Here is a 14864-nt window from a genome sequence, read left to right on the forward strand (position 1 = left end):
AGCATGTGGCCTGGGGGTCGGTTTTTTAGACATGGATCGAGATTTAGGCTTCAGTAATGAAGGAGGTGTCGATTTAATATGCAAGTCTGTAGGCCTGAACACACCCTCAGAAGCCGGTGCCTGCACAGTGGCTCCGGACCCATCTAAGGTAGAGACATCCATGGGTTCCATAGTTGAAGTATCTTGCGGCATACCGGACTCAGAATGGGTCTCAGTAGAGGCCTGCGGATCAGAAGTAGCGGGTATCAGGGGCTGCGAAAGCGCATCACTGAGTACTGAACTGGTGACTGGCTTAGGAGAAGCGTTGTCAGCAGTTTTGGACCTTGGCAGCCTGTCTCTGTCTTTATCTTTGCGTTTTTTCAGAATCCCGGTAGTCGGATGGTTAACCGATGACATTTCTGCATAATTAAATCAAGAACCGAAATATTAAGAGGCAAAAATATGCCAACGACATATAGTGCGCTGATTAAATAAAGCACAAAACCGACAGCAAGGTACGTTGTGGTCAGGGCCTTGGCAATGAATACATAAGAATGAAAATCTTTATGAGGTATTTGCTTTCCGCAAGTAATGCAATTATTAACTTTTACTGTCATTGGAAAAGGAGCAAGAAAAACTTTCCCCAACGGGGTACTTAGCTTTTAGTTGAAGACTTCGGTTCTGAAACTCGAAAATGAAAATTTCAGGAGTCGGCTGACCGGCACTTGCGAACTGCTTCTGCTTCGGGCACCTCACGGCAAGAAAGACTGATGTAATGGTGTCGGCTGCATGTTTTATACTCGAAGACCTGACGTCATGGAAGAAGAGACAGCAACTGACACAGGACCCAAGACTTTGTTAATCAGGCCGACTGAGGGCAACCTGCAAGCAGATTACCCAAATGTAATAACTGCAACAGTGAAACACGAAGAACATCAGGAAATTCTCTATGCACAGAGAGAAGAAACAGCTGCGGAGGTCTATTCATATACCACAAATATTGCAGCATAGGTTCATTTTAACCATGGCTCTAGACTGTTTATGAAACTGTGTTGAAAAATTTCTTCATTCACATACCATTGTAGGCACAATGTAAAATTTCAGACCTATGAATTCACTCTGCAAAATCAGTCTTGAACCTACCACAGAAATGTTCAACGTCAACCCTTCAGGGGTTAATTTATCAAAAAGTAAAATCAAGTTTTGTGTATTTCAGTGAAACAATAAGCACTGAGAATGTTTAATAGATCCTCATCAAAAGAACTGTACAAACTTTTAATTATGGAAGTTCAGCTCTACAATAAGGAATTTCCATTTAAGTTTATACATTTTGTGTATTTACAACACAAACACATACTCAGACACATCTACAAAATGTATTGACCACAGAAAGTTGCATTTAACATAAGCTCCCCAAACCATTGTGTAAAGGTTGTTATGATGCTGCCTTAAGTGAACATCTCTCCAACTCTCATCTCATAATATTAAGATCAACAGCATTTCTGCCTTGTGGCATACAGATATAAAAAGCCCTGTCTATGCCACAAGTGACCCGACTTCAATGATGGGCTGTAATTAGCCTGCTCCTCATACTGGGAAATGGAACCGGTGTGCCCACTGCGCCAAAGGGTAGAAGCAATTTAAGGACATAGGTATAGGATGTGCAACATGAACTGGAGCTATGCTAAGGAGAAGGCTGGGGGTGGGCAAAAGTCTACCTCTGAGGCGTCATGCTGCAACATTAAGTGCATTTATTAACCACCACTGAGAGGGGACAGTCAGGGTGGGGGGTGTCCCACTGCTTGCTAACACAGCCTGCTCTCTTTTATAGGTCTGCTGCCTTTGAGGAATAAATAGACCAAAGAGACGCGGCCTGAGAACATAAGGGTCTGGATGTCACACTTAATGAACAAACCATTAGTTACTGTAGACAGACAAAAGTTCAAAAGCATTTGCTGACCCGCTAGCATGTACGTTTAAGTCCTGACAGTGACACCAGTGACCACAGTTTGATTAAGCTGTGATAGTGGAACAAGCTGGCCCTGTGTGTGTGTGTGTGTGTGTGTGTGTGTGTGTGTGTGTGTGTGTGTGGGGGGTTGATACCCTCGCTCCCAGGGAAAGCAGAGATGGATTGCAGTGAGTCTTCTAGTGCTTTCCAGTGGTGACTAGAGGCAGTAACACAAGGACAGCAGGAGGACAACACTGAACACCATGACTGGGATCATGAGTCGGGCTAGTGTGTGTCAGGAAGTCACCTGCAATGAGTATGAACCACAGAAGGTTGGGGGGAAAAAGTTTTCATCAGTACAAAGCAAGCAAACAGACAGACAAAACTGGATTACCCTGGCTTCTCATACAAATGAGAATAAGTCATCTTGGCGGTGAGATTCAAAAATGCAAAATATTTCCATAAAACAGTCTGTACTGAATGGGCAGCTCATGTTTTTACGCTATTTGCGTTCTTAACACTGAAAACTATTAATTATTTTGAATGGAGGCATTCTGTGGGAAATGCAACACAAAAATAATACTCAAAAAAAATACTAGTAAGAAGCAACTTTCAAAATGTTTCTTAATTCTAGGGGATTATTGCAGGTAACAAATGAAAAATTAATAAAACCAAGTGCATTACAAACCATATTAAAATTTACAGTCAACTGAATCATCTTCCATTGAAGAGTTTCAGCTAGCTTTAAAATATTTTAACTGGGACAGCAAAGTATTTCAGCCATGAGTGGAGTACTGCAAGCATCGATTTCACACTCAACACCAGAGCTTGAAAATGGACCAAAGGATATATCTGTATATAAGAAGGTTATAATGCGTTTCATGGTGGCTTTACGCAAACCTGCGTCTGCACCACTTTCCTACAAAAAAAATTATTTAATGATGAAACAGAATCATGTAGTGCTATGCAGACATCATACACAGTAAAAGAAAAAAAAAAACTAGGTACAAAATACAAATTTAATCCCGCACAACCTGAAATCGCTGTCATTTCTTGCATACAGATGTTACAGACACACAAGCTTTAAGTATGCATAAATAATTAATCTGCTGAACGCAGCTTCGGTTCATCTCTGCCTAATGGAAGCGGCCTACCTTAAAAGAGAAACCTACTTTGATTTTTATTTCACACACAGACAGTTAAGTGCTTTCCCATGTTACATTCTACAGAAAATTCACTGTTTAATCATGACGCAGATTAGCTTTTCTGACTGTACCCCTCTCTCAAGGAACATCATACCTGATTATAGTTTAGAGTCATTTACACAGGTTCCACTTGCTCTGTGAAGCATATATTTACTTTGGTGTTTCGTGTGTGTACTTTTCTCAGCAGCAAAGCAGGTCCATTCTGAACATGAGGATCCTTTGGAACTTAAACCCATGAGCCAACCACTATTTTATCTGCATCACAGATACTTCCCAATTTCAAACCCTCATGTCCAGACAGCTTGTACTAAACTTGGTCTTGCAAGGTCTTTGTTCATTCTTGTGCTATGCTTCGCAGCACATATTTTACTGTGTATGCAAATGCTGCAAAACCAACTATGACAAATAAGTTCGCCAAGGCTCCTCCTAGTAGTCCATGATTACGATTCGCTTGCTGGAGGCCTTGGTGGTTTGCTGCTGCTAGAGGCACATGTCCATTGAGGACTGGCAGTCCATTCTGACCATGGTTTAGTTCACCTTCGGGAACAATGTCTGGTAAAGGGAGGCCTTGAGTTCGGTTATTAATTTCCTCCTGTGCCTTTTGTTTTTGCTTGATTTCCTGTAAACATACACCACAGAAATTTTACATTTAAAACACAGAAGAAGAAGAAGAAGAAGAAAAAAAAAAAAAAAGAGTTACACATGATGTACAGTTAGCACACATGGTTTTAGAAATGCAAGCTCAGTCTCACAGTCATCTCTTGGTAAACTTTTTTTCAAAGTGATACTATTTGCCACTGTGTGATGCCCTCCTCCAACATTACACCCACTCCATCTCATCATCTGTTCTCTATGATCCTATCCTTAATGTCTACACACATTCCCACAAGCCATTGCTTTTTCTTTCCCTCACTAGTAAAAATGAAAACCTACTCCATGACTCTGTCAGGCAACTGGTCAGCTACTTCCAAATCTCTCAAAATTCAACTTAGCCAACATGACAATGTCTTTTTATTTGCTAAGTATGACTGATCATCCCCCAGTCACTCAATCACAGCTGATGTGAGAACACAATTCCCCATAAGCTAGCAACACTGCTCAAAAACTGTTTAACTAACAAAGGCAAGGCCCAAACCCCCCCCCCCCAACACCATCTGCACCTCCTTTCTTGTATGTGCTAACTCCATGGTTGCATAATGATGCATGAAAATCCCCAGAGGAGAGCCAACATACTCGCACACAATGATGCTGTACTACACAGAAACATGGGGGATAACAGTTGGAAAAAATTACACCATGAACTTAAAAACCTGACCAAACACTTCCTTGATGATCCTCAGGGAAGCTGAACTTACTCTTCGTGACTTGTAAGGAAGCCACATTCACTAGTCTTCTATTCCACCTCAAAGATTATCCCAGAACATGACTGGCCAAACGCAAGGTGAACTAATTTGGACAGCAACTTAAACACTGTTCTCAGACAAAGACTGCCCTTAAAGGCCAATAAAAAGGTTCTAAAGAGAGGAAACACCTCAACTCTGACATTCACCTGCCTGAAGTAAGAAAAACAGTGAAGAGACGTTTCCACGGAAAAACTAAAGTGTGCAAGACACAGTCTGAATGAAGCTAAAGTAAGCATGTTTACCATACATTTACAGTGGTTTAGCAGCATCTCAGTCAGCTGGCATAATACACAACAAACCCAGTCACTGGGGTGCATGGATTCACTTAAATGCAGGCAAAACCAAAACGAAAATGATGGGAACAGAATACCTACAGGCACAAATTAGGAACCATTCCACCTGTTCCAAATGGAATACTTCCTGACAGTTTCCGTGACCTTTTATAATTTGTTCAGGAAGCAGTCAAGTTTACCTCGTATTTTAACAATCTTCCCTGAGTATGAGCAAGACAAACATCTGCAAGCTCAATACACCCTATTAACAAAGCAGCTCATCAAGATTAGCGTTACAGCTGGCAACTTAAAAGAAACACACGACAGCATGCACCACACTGGCTGGTCTTCAACAGGCCTCTCAGCACAGTTTTTTTTAAACTGGCTTCATAAGAGATGACTAGGCTGTGGCAGTTTGACTTAGAAAAGTTCTTAAAGGTTTTGGGGTTCTGTGGGGATTCTAGGTTTATAATTATTTCAAGGGAGACTTCTTTGTGATATCATCTGATTAGGCAGGATATCACACTTGGGGGGGTGCAACACTCTCTCATATGCTTACCAGGTCTAGGATATATGCACCCCTAGTGGAAGTGCAGACTAGCTGCTCCAGGGTATTTGCATTAACAAAGTCTAGAAATCTTACAGCCTGCATGTTAGTGGGCATGTATGTTTCCCATTTAATGGAGTGGTAGTTGAAATTACCCATGAACATGTATTGGGTTGAATGGCAAATGAAAGTGAGGTATGGTTTTCCTGGTTCATGGTGGGAGACCTGTAGCTAGCAAGGATATGGTAGGGGATTTTTCCAATGGCTAGCTGGAAATGGAGTAGCTCAAGCATGTCATATTGTTTTGTCCAGTCTTGAGGTGGTGTTTTGTCCTTTCATGTGCAGTGGGTGGTCGAAATGTGTGAAAGCCATCACAGCCTTGCACTGCCGAGATGCTTTCCATGGCTCTGAACCATGTCGCCTCCTCCCTGACGTCAGTGCGCCAGGGGTATAAAAGATGCAGCCGACGCCATTTTCTTCAGTTTTTCTTGCCCCAGATGTCAGGTGTCCCTAAAATGGTAGGCTAAATTATGCCAATAAGCATGTATGCACAAAAAACAACTTTTCCCTCATCTACAAGCAAACACACTACATAGGTTGTATAGAATAGAGAAGTACAGATAAGTCCCAGCAAAGGAAAGAGGGGATGGTGGGAGGGTAACCTGGACTGCAACCGTGAATACACTCGAACATCTACATTTATGGTAGGTACACAACTGTACTATGTTCATCGCGTTTCACTGTTGCAGTCATTACAATTGGGTTGAATCCCAAAGCTAAGGTCGGGAGGCTGGTGCTAAAGAGGATTAGGAGAGGCTATCAGGCCCTGCAGAACTGCAGTGGCAAAGCCTGCCCTGGATTTAGAGTAGAGAGGTAAATGATAGTGCTTTGTAAAAGTATGCACTGAACTCCAAGTTGCAGCTTCTAAGATGTCTTTGGTTGGTACTCCTCTGAGGAAGGCTGCTGAAGTGGCTGCTGCTCTGGCTGAATGTGGCCTAATGCCCTTAGACACTGATTTGTCATGCTGTGAATAGCAGAAACGAATGCAGTGGCCTATCCACTTTGAAACAGTCTGCTTTGAGATAGGCTTTCCTTGTGATCCTGCGGCATATGCCACTAGAAGTTGTTCAGTCTTTCTGAAAGCTTTGGTTCTGTCCAAGTAGAAGCGTAGCTGTCTGTGAATGTCCAAAGAATGCAGAAGTCTCTCATCCTTATTCTGTGGTTTTGGATAAAAAGTAGGCAAATGAATTGTTTAAGGGCCACACTGGACACTACCTTAGGCATAAATGTAGGGTTTGTCCTCAGAGAAACTCTGTCAGGATGGAAAATGATAAAAGGTTCCACAGCCATGAGTGTCTGTAACTCTGAGACTCGTCTAGCGGAGGTTATTGCTAGGAGCAGAGCTGTTTTCCAGGATAAGAATTTTATATCAGCTGCAGAGGCTGGCTCAAACGGAGGCAGTGTGAGTTTTTCCAAGACATAGTTCAGGTCCCATGCAGGTACTGGTGCTCTCCTTGGAGGTCTTATGTTTTTGGCCCCACTGAGGTACTGCCTTAGTAATATATGAGAAAAAATAGGTGGTTCTGTATTCTAATGAGCTGAAATGGCAGAGGCATGAATTTTAATTGATGAAAAGGAAAGGCCTTTATCCAGCATCTCAGTTAAGTATTGCAAAATCAAAGGAATATTTGGAACAAATCGTGTCAATACCTTGTGCCTGGTTCCAAGCACAGAATCTCTTCCATTTTTCTGCATAAGATTTTCTGGTGCTAGGCCTCCTGGCCTCCAAAAGAACATCCATCACTGCTTTAGAGAGAGGTGCGTCTTGAATGGCTACATTATCCGCCATGCTGCCAGGTTTAAGGTCCCGAGTTGGCTGTGCAGTATCTGACTGTCTTGTTGGGTCAATAAGTGAGGAATTTGAGGTAATGTCCAAGGTGGGCATTGAGACAAGCTCTTTAGGATTGGGTACCAGTGCTGGCAGGGCCAGTCTGGGGCAATCAGTATCATTTTTGGCTTCTCTTGTCTGACCTTGAGGAGTACTTTGGGGAGGAGAGGCAGAGGAGGAAAGACATATACTGTTAGGTTTTTCCAGCTGAAAGATAGAGCATCCACTTTTCCATGCTTGCTTGTGATAAGTCCTTGTGCAGAATCTCTGTAGTTGGCAGCTGTGAGGGGAGGCAAATACGTCTATGTCCGGGCATCCCCAGTTCCTTGTGATCATGCTGAAGACTTGTGGATCCAATTTCCACTCGTGGAGATCCATTGGGTTTCTGCTTAGTTCGTCTGCCAGAGTATTTGTCCTTCCTGGCAGGAATTGTGCTTGCAGATGTACTTGGTAAGTCAATGCTGTGTCCCACAAGTTCATAGCTAGTCTGCAGAGGGGGTAGGAATGTGTGCCTCCCTGTTTGTTTATGTACCACATGACTGTAGTATTGTCCGCTTTATCAGCTGTTGTCCTGGATGAAGTAGATCCTTGAAGGCTGTCAGGACATTCTGAACAGCTAGCATCTCTTTTTGATTGATATGTAGATGCATTTGACTTGCGGACCATGTGCCCTGAATACATCTTCCTGCCATATGGGCCCCCCAGGCATAATCTGATGCATCTGTTGTCAATGTCTGCCTGGCTGTGGGTAAGGTGAATGGCTGTCCCGTGTTGTGGTGACAGGCTTTTGCCCACCATCGAAACTCCTGTTGCAGGCAGGGAATGAGGGTAATTATTGTTTCCAGGCTGTGGCAATGTTGAGTCCAAACACTTTTTAGATACCATTGAAGTTTCCTCATATGCAGTCTTGCATATGGAATTAGCAGGATGCCATGAAGCCCAAAGCCTGCAGAATTTTTCTTGCAGATAACTGGGTCTTTGTTGCCAACATTTTGAAATAAGTAGCCAGTTGTCTGTGTTTGTCTGGCGTGAGATAAGCCATCTGGGCAGTTGTATTTAAGCTTGCACCCAGGAATATTATCTCTTGAGAGGGTACGAGTTTTGATTTCTTTTTGTTTACTGTGTACACTAGACCTGTTAGTAAACTTTTTACAAACGCCAGATGCTGTAGTAGAATGTCCTTGTTCTCTGCTTGAATAAGGCAGTCCAAGTAAGGATATATTTGTATGCCTCTGTCTGCAAAATGCAATTACTGGTGCCAGGCATTAGTGCAGAGAATTGGTAGTGCATTGAGCCAGCTATAAATCTGAGGTATCTTCTGCATGACTGTCTGATTGGGACATGCAGGTATGCCTCTTTTAGGTCTAAAGTCACAAGCCAAGCCTTCTTGCCCAGCATGGGCAGAAGCTGCTGCAGAGTTAGCATTTTGAATTTTGGAATATCCAGGAATGTGTTTAGGATAGACAGGTCCAGTATTGGTCTCCAGGCTTTGTCCTTTCTGAGCACCAAGAATAGCCTTGAGTAAAATCCTAGCCCCTGCTCTTGCTGTGGTACTTGCTGAATGGCTCTCATGTCCATGATGGATGAAACTTGTTTTTGTGCCTCTGCCCACTGATTGCGTGGCAGGTCTGGCATACCGTTTGGCCTTGGCAGGGTGTGAAAGTGGAACCTGTAGCCTTGTGATACGATATTTTAAACCCATTTGTCCTGGGTGATCATGTGCCAATTTTGTGAAAAAAGTGCTAGTTTTCCCCCCAAAGGAGCTGCCAGAAGATAAGTGCTTGGTGCTGGCAGGAGAAAGTCGTTAAGACTGTTTCCTGTATGGCTGTGATTTTTCCATTCCGCTTTTGGTGGTAGAAGCACCCCATTGTTTAGGCTTGTATGAGCCTTGGGGCTGTGATCTGCCTCTGGGGCATCTGCCTCTTTGTGGCCTGTCTGACACTGGAAAGGACCAATTCTTTGTAGACCAGTTCCTGCTAAATCTGGGAGGCTGTACCTGCAAGAAATCCTTGACTGTTTGCATAGATTTAGCTTTGTCCTCCATTTTCTTCAACACCTCTTCTACTTTAACACCAAACAAGGTATCATGCTGTAATGGAGCATCTAATAGTTTTGCTTTAACATGATCGGGCAGATTCTGTTCTTTTAACCAAGCATGCCTCCTAATGACAGAACCTGTAACAGCGGCCCTGTAGGAGGCCTCTAGAAAATCCAAACCACATTGCAAAGTATGCTTTCCCACGTGTTCAGCTGCATGCAATAAATCCTGCATTTCTTTGTTTTCTGCACATTCTGAATTTGTCAACATTTTCTGTTTAAACAGTGACATAAGATATTGCTGACATTTAAACATATGAAACTGGCAATTTAAAGCTCTTACAGCCAAGGTAGCAGAAGTATAAATCTTTTCCCCCCATCTGTCCAAGGCCCTTGAATCCCTATCGGAGGGGATAGGGTTTTTTGCAGTGGAAGCCTTGGCCCCTTTGGGACCCTGAGAGAAAGTTTCTGGGTGGGTCAGTAGCAGGGTTTTTATAAAGAAATTTATGTGAATCAGGAACCCTGTAGTATCTGTCTGGCTTAACAGGAGCTGGTGGTAAAGAGTCAGGAGACGGACCGGACTCTGAAAATACATCATCTACAATGTCTAAAACAGGAGGAATAGCAAGGGGCCTGTGCTGAGGTAATAAAAGGAAGTCTCTGAGCCTTTTCTTGGATTCTGAGTAATCTTGGCTCTCCCAGTGGAAATACTCCCTCATAGTATGCAGGGTCTCCCCAAAAGAATAATCCTCAGGAGGAGAGGTTGAAGGGATAGATTCTTCAGCATCAGAATCCTCATAGGGAGGAAGAGAATATTCCTGTTCAGAAGAGGAATCAGAGGAAATGGAAACCTGATCTGAAGGATTCATATTCTATCTCTTGCCTAGGCCTCTTATCAGGAGGGGGATGGGAACCCCTGATCAAAGTAATCAGGTCTTCGGCCATTTTAAGCATCTGTTTTTAGGCATGGTGGCCTGTCCAGGAGAATGCTGTACATGTTTCTTTGTCTTTTGAGCTGCTTTAGTCTTTGCCTTTGAAGCTGAAGTTGATTTCACATGTAACTGTGTAGGCCTGAAAACACCCTCAGAAGCCGATTGCCTGCTCAGCGGCTCCGGGCCCATCGGAGGGAATAGTTTCGAGTGTCCAATACCTTAAGTTTCCAGCGGCCTAGTCAGCTCCACGTGGGAGTCGGAAGCGGCCTGTGGCTCTGAGGTAGCGGGTGTCAGGGGCTGCGAAAGCGCCTCACTGAGAACTGGCGACAGGCCTAGCGGAAGCCTGGTCGTCAGTTTTGGACCTCGGATGCCTGTCCTTTTCTTTTTCTTTGCGCTTTTTATAAACTCCGGTAGTCGGCTGTTCCGACGGCATTATATAATTGAATCTTCTGCCAAAGTAATGAAATGCAAAATCGTACCAACGCTTAATAGTGCGTTGGTTAAATCTAGCACAAAACCGACAACTAGCAACGTCGTGGTCAGGGCCTAGGCAAGGAATACAGTAAGAATGAAAATCCTTGAGGTATTTGCTTCCCACAAGAAATACAATTATTAACTTTTTCTGACATCGGTCTGGAGCAAGAAAAAAGTTTCCCCAATGGGGTACTTAGCTTTAATGAAGACTTCGGTTCTGAAATTCGAATTTGAAAATCTCAGGAGTCGGCCGACCGGCACTTGCGAACTGCTTCTGCTTCAGGCACCGCGCGGCAAGAAAGACTGAAGAAAATGGTGTCGGCTGCATCTTTTATACACCTGGCACACTGATGTCAGGGAGGAGGTGACGGCAACCGACGCCGGACCTAGACTTTGGAACTCGGGCCGACTGCGGGTAGCCTGCCAGCAGGATAACCCAACTGTAATGACTGCAACAGTGAAACACGATGAACATCCCCATTTTTAAAAAACATTCATTCAATCAAAATTTAAGATTAATTAGGTGAGTAAAATCAGTCAAATGAGTAACTAATTAACTCATCACTTAAGTAAGCATAAAAACTTTTGTAAAGCTAGTTCCCTAAACCTTCAAAAGAAACACAATAATATATACAATACTTAGCTAAACTAAAACAAAAATAAATCTTCTATGAATGCAACATGCATCTGTGCAACTTAAAGCTGTGTATCTAGTGTCTCTAGAAATGTTTATTTGATAAATCATATTTCATTTAAATAGTTTCCTATTCTTTAATACTGGTCTTAAAGGTACTCTGTCATTAAGGCCCTTCCCTTTATTCGCCCTTAGTCTTAGGATCCATCTGGTTTCAGAAATTTCAGTGTAGTTCTGTATATCACCACCTCTATTGTTAAGTCAACTCTCTCTATAACCATAAAAGTAAAACAATGTTCAATTCCTTGTGAAGCTACGTTTAGCTAATGCATTTGTAGAAGTGCCATTTCTAATATGGAGAAGATGTTCTCTAATTCTATATCTAAGTTTCCTATTAGTTTTGCCTATATAGAATGCTGAACATAGGCTGCAGATTGTTAAATAAACAACATTTTCAGTGTTGCAGTCTGCTGTCACATCAAAACTAAAGGTACGCTGAGTGTCTGGATGGATAAATTCACTGCTCTTATTTATGTGTGTACACTGACTGCAATTGCCACAGGATGTTGTGCCTTTGGCTCCCTCTGTTCTATGTCTCTGACTCTCTGAGATAGTATAGCATTCTTTTTAATGACTTCTTGTTTCTAAACAAAAAGTTAGGACTTTACCCTTTGCCTCTTAAATCTCAGGATTCTGAGTTAGGATACACCCATTTTTCTTAATCACTTCCGTTACTATATTTATGTCACTGGTATAGTATGTGGAGTATCTAATACTTGCTTTCTTGGGTTTCTGTTGTTCTATCCTTTCACCTCTCAAAGAAAAGTAAGGTTTACCTATGTTACCTCTCCAGGAAGTGGCTTTACTCAGAATATCATCTGTCATTCTGTCTGTATATCCTCTCCTACTAAACCTAGAACCAATGTCTACCAGTTCTTCTTTAAATATTTCTTCATTAGCTGTTAATCTAGAGGTTCTAAGGGTTTGTCCCTTTACTACATTCTCAAATGTGTGTCCTGGGTGCATGCTACTTCTGTGAAGTAAAGTATTCCTATGGCATGTCTTCCTGAACAATCTAGTAGTTATACCCTCCACATCATCTATAAGAAAAGTGACATCAAGAAAATTAATTTTCTCAGTACAGTAACTCATTTCAAACTCAATGCCATTTCAGTATGGAAACTCCTCTATAGTGTAAACAGTCCCATTCCAAACGAGAAAGAGGTCATCTACAAATCTTTTATAGAATAAAATTTGCTGCCATTTACTTCCATGTAGCATATATTTGTTCTCCCATTCAGCCATAAAGCAAGTATTAGATACTCCACATACTATACCAGTGAAATAAATATAGTGATTAAGAAAAATTGGTGTATCCTAACTCAGAATCCTGAGATTAGAGAGGCAATAGAAGAAGCGCCATAGCCAAATTATGGAACTCACTCCCACCCACAATTACCTCCGTACCATCATGCACCAACTTCAAAACTTTATTAAAAGCGCACCTAAAAACATGCTGGCTATGCCCTTGCAACTCCCACTCTAATATCATCCACCCCATCCAACTACTACCTTTCTTTCACCTCCACTAACAACTACCTTGATGATAGCAAGCTCAGATGCTCATAAGCCTAGTACTTATTATACAGCAGGAACTTCTCATTGTTACATTTGTTAATGCCTGTTATGTACTTCACAGATAAAGATTCTAGTTGTCTACTGATGTACTATGTTCTTCATCTGTAAATATGTTGTAAGTAATTTCTGTGTTAAATTGTTAATCACTATGTAATCCAATGTAACTACTGTCTGTTTATTTTACTGTGGAGCTTTTCTCCCCGGGCCTCCGCTGAAAATGGACCCACGTCCAGTCGGACACTCCCGGTCAACAAATTTAAATAAATAAATAAATAAATAAATAAATAAATAAATTAATTTTGTTTAGAAACAAGAAGTCATTAAAAAGAATGCTATGCTATCCCAAAGACAGTCAGAGACACAGAACAGAGGGAGACAAAGGCACAACATCCTGTGGAAATTACAATCAATGTACACATATAAGAGCAATGAATTTATCCATCCAGACACTCAGCGTACCTATAGTTTTGATGTAACAGCAGACTGCAACACTGAAAATGTTGTTGATTTGGCAATCTGCAGCCTATGTTCAGCATTCCATATAGGCAAAACTAATAGGAAACTCAGATATAGGATTAGAGAACATCTTCTCCATATTAGAAATGGTACTACTACAAATGCATTAGCTAAACATGTAGCTTCACAAGGAATTGAACATTGTTTTACTTTTATGGTTATAGAGAGAGTTGACTTCAACAACAGAGGTGGTGATATACAGAACTACACTGAAACTTCTGAAACCAGATGGACCATAAGACTAAGGGAGAATAAAGGGAAGGGCCTTAATGACAGAGTACCTTTAAGACCAGTATAAATGAAATATGATTTATCAAATAAACATTTCTAAGAACACTAGATACACAGCTTTAAGTTGCACAGATGCATGTTGCATTCATAGATTTATTTTTGTTTTAGTTTAGCGAACTACTGTATATATTATTGCATTTCTTGTGAAGGTTTAGGGAACTAACTTTACAAAAGTTTTTATGCTTATTTAAGTGATGAGTTAATTAGTTACTCATTTGACTGATTTTACTCACCTAGTTGATCTTAAATTTTGATTGGATGAATGTTTTTTAAAAATGGGGATGTCTATCATATGCTTTTATATGGTCTGAAGAAGTGACATTGTTTGTCATGAAAGCGCTTACCTACTACAAATAAAGCCTTTGCTGGGATTTTATATGGACTGAATTTGTTTCATTTGGATTATTTATTCACATACTGAGATTTTTTATTCATTGGTTGCTCTACCCAGTATTTTTGTGGATTCAAATATATATATATATATATATATATATATATATATATATATATATATATATATATATACACATACATACATATATACATGTGCATGTAATTCAGAACACAAAAAATATACCTCCAAATAAAAGCAAATACAACAAAAAGGCTTTTGAGCGTAGTAACAGAAGAAGAGGTATCAAAAGAGAAAAGCGGGTGGGTAACCCAGACTGCAACAGTGAATACACTCGAACATCTACATTTATGGTAAGTGTACACAACTGTACTATGTTCTTAGTGTTTCACTGTTGCAGTCATTACATTTGGGTAGAATCCCAAAGCTATGGTTGGGAGGATGGAATTATACAGCATTAGAAGCAGCTATAAGGCCCTGCAGGACAGCAGTGGCAAAGCCTGCTCTGGATTTAGAGAAGACAGGTAAATGGTAATGTTTGGTGAACGTATGAAGTGAGCTCCAGGTAGCAGCTTCTAGAAAGTCACTGGTAGGAACCCCTCTGAGAAAGGCGGCAGAAGTAGATGCAGCCCTGGTGGAATGGGATCTGATCCCCTTGGGGACAGGTTTACCATGATGCACGTAGCAGAAACGAATACAATGGCTTATCCATTTTGAAATTGTGTGCTTTGAGATAGCCTTTCCCTCT

At 41.4% G+C, this 14864-nt stretch overlaps 1 protein-coding gene across 1 annotated transcript in view; it reads right to left on the reverse strand.

Moving 5' to 3' along the window:
* Positions 1-1240: 1240 nt before the first annotated feature.
* The window catches only part of UBE2J2 (ubiquitin conjugating enzyme E2 J2), a 404416-nt gene continuing 390792 nt past the window's right edge, over positions 1241-14864 (reverse strand). Inside the window, exon 7 of the mRNA XM_044063196.1 lies at positions 1241-3751. Within this exon, the coding sequence (XP_043919131.1) occupies positions 3467-3751 (285 nt within the window). The 3' untranslated portion in view covers positions 1241-3466. The remainder of the gene's footprint in view (positions 3752-14864) is intronic.

Source organism: Protopterus annectens, chromosome 2.part1 (genome assembly GCF_019279795.1).
Source record: "Protopterus annectens isolate FY-2018-M chromosome 2.part1, PAN1.0, whole genome shotgun sequence".
Lineage (NCBI taxonomy): Eukaryota > Metazoa > Chordata > Ceratodontiformes > Protopteridae > Protopterus > Protopterus annectens.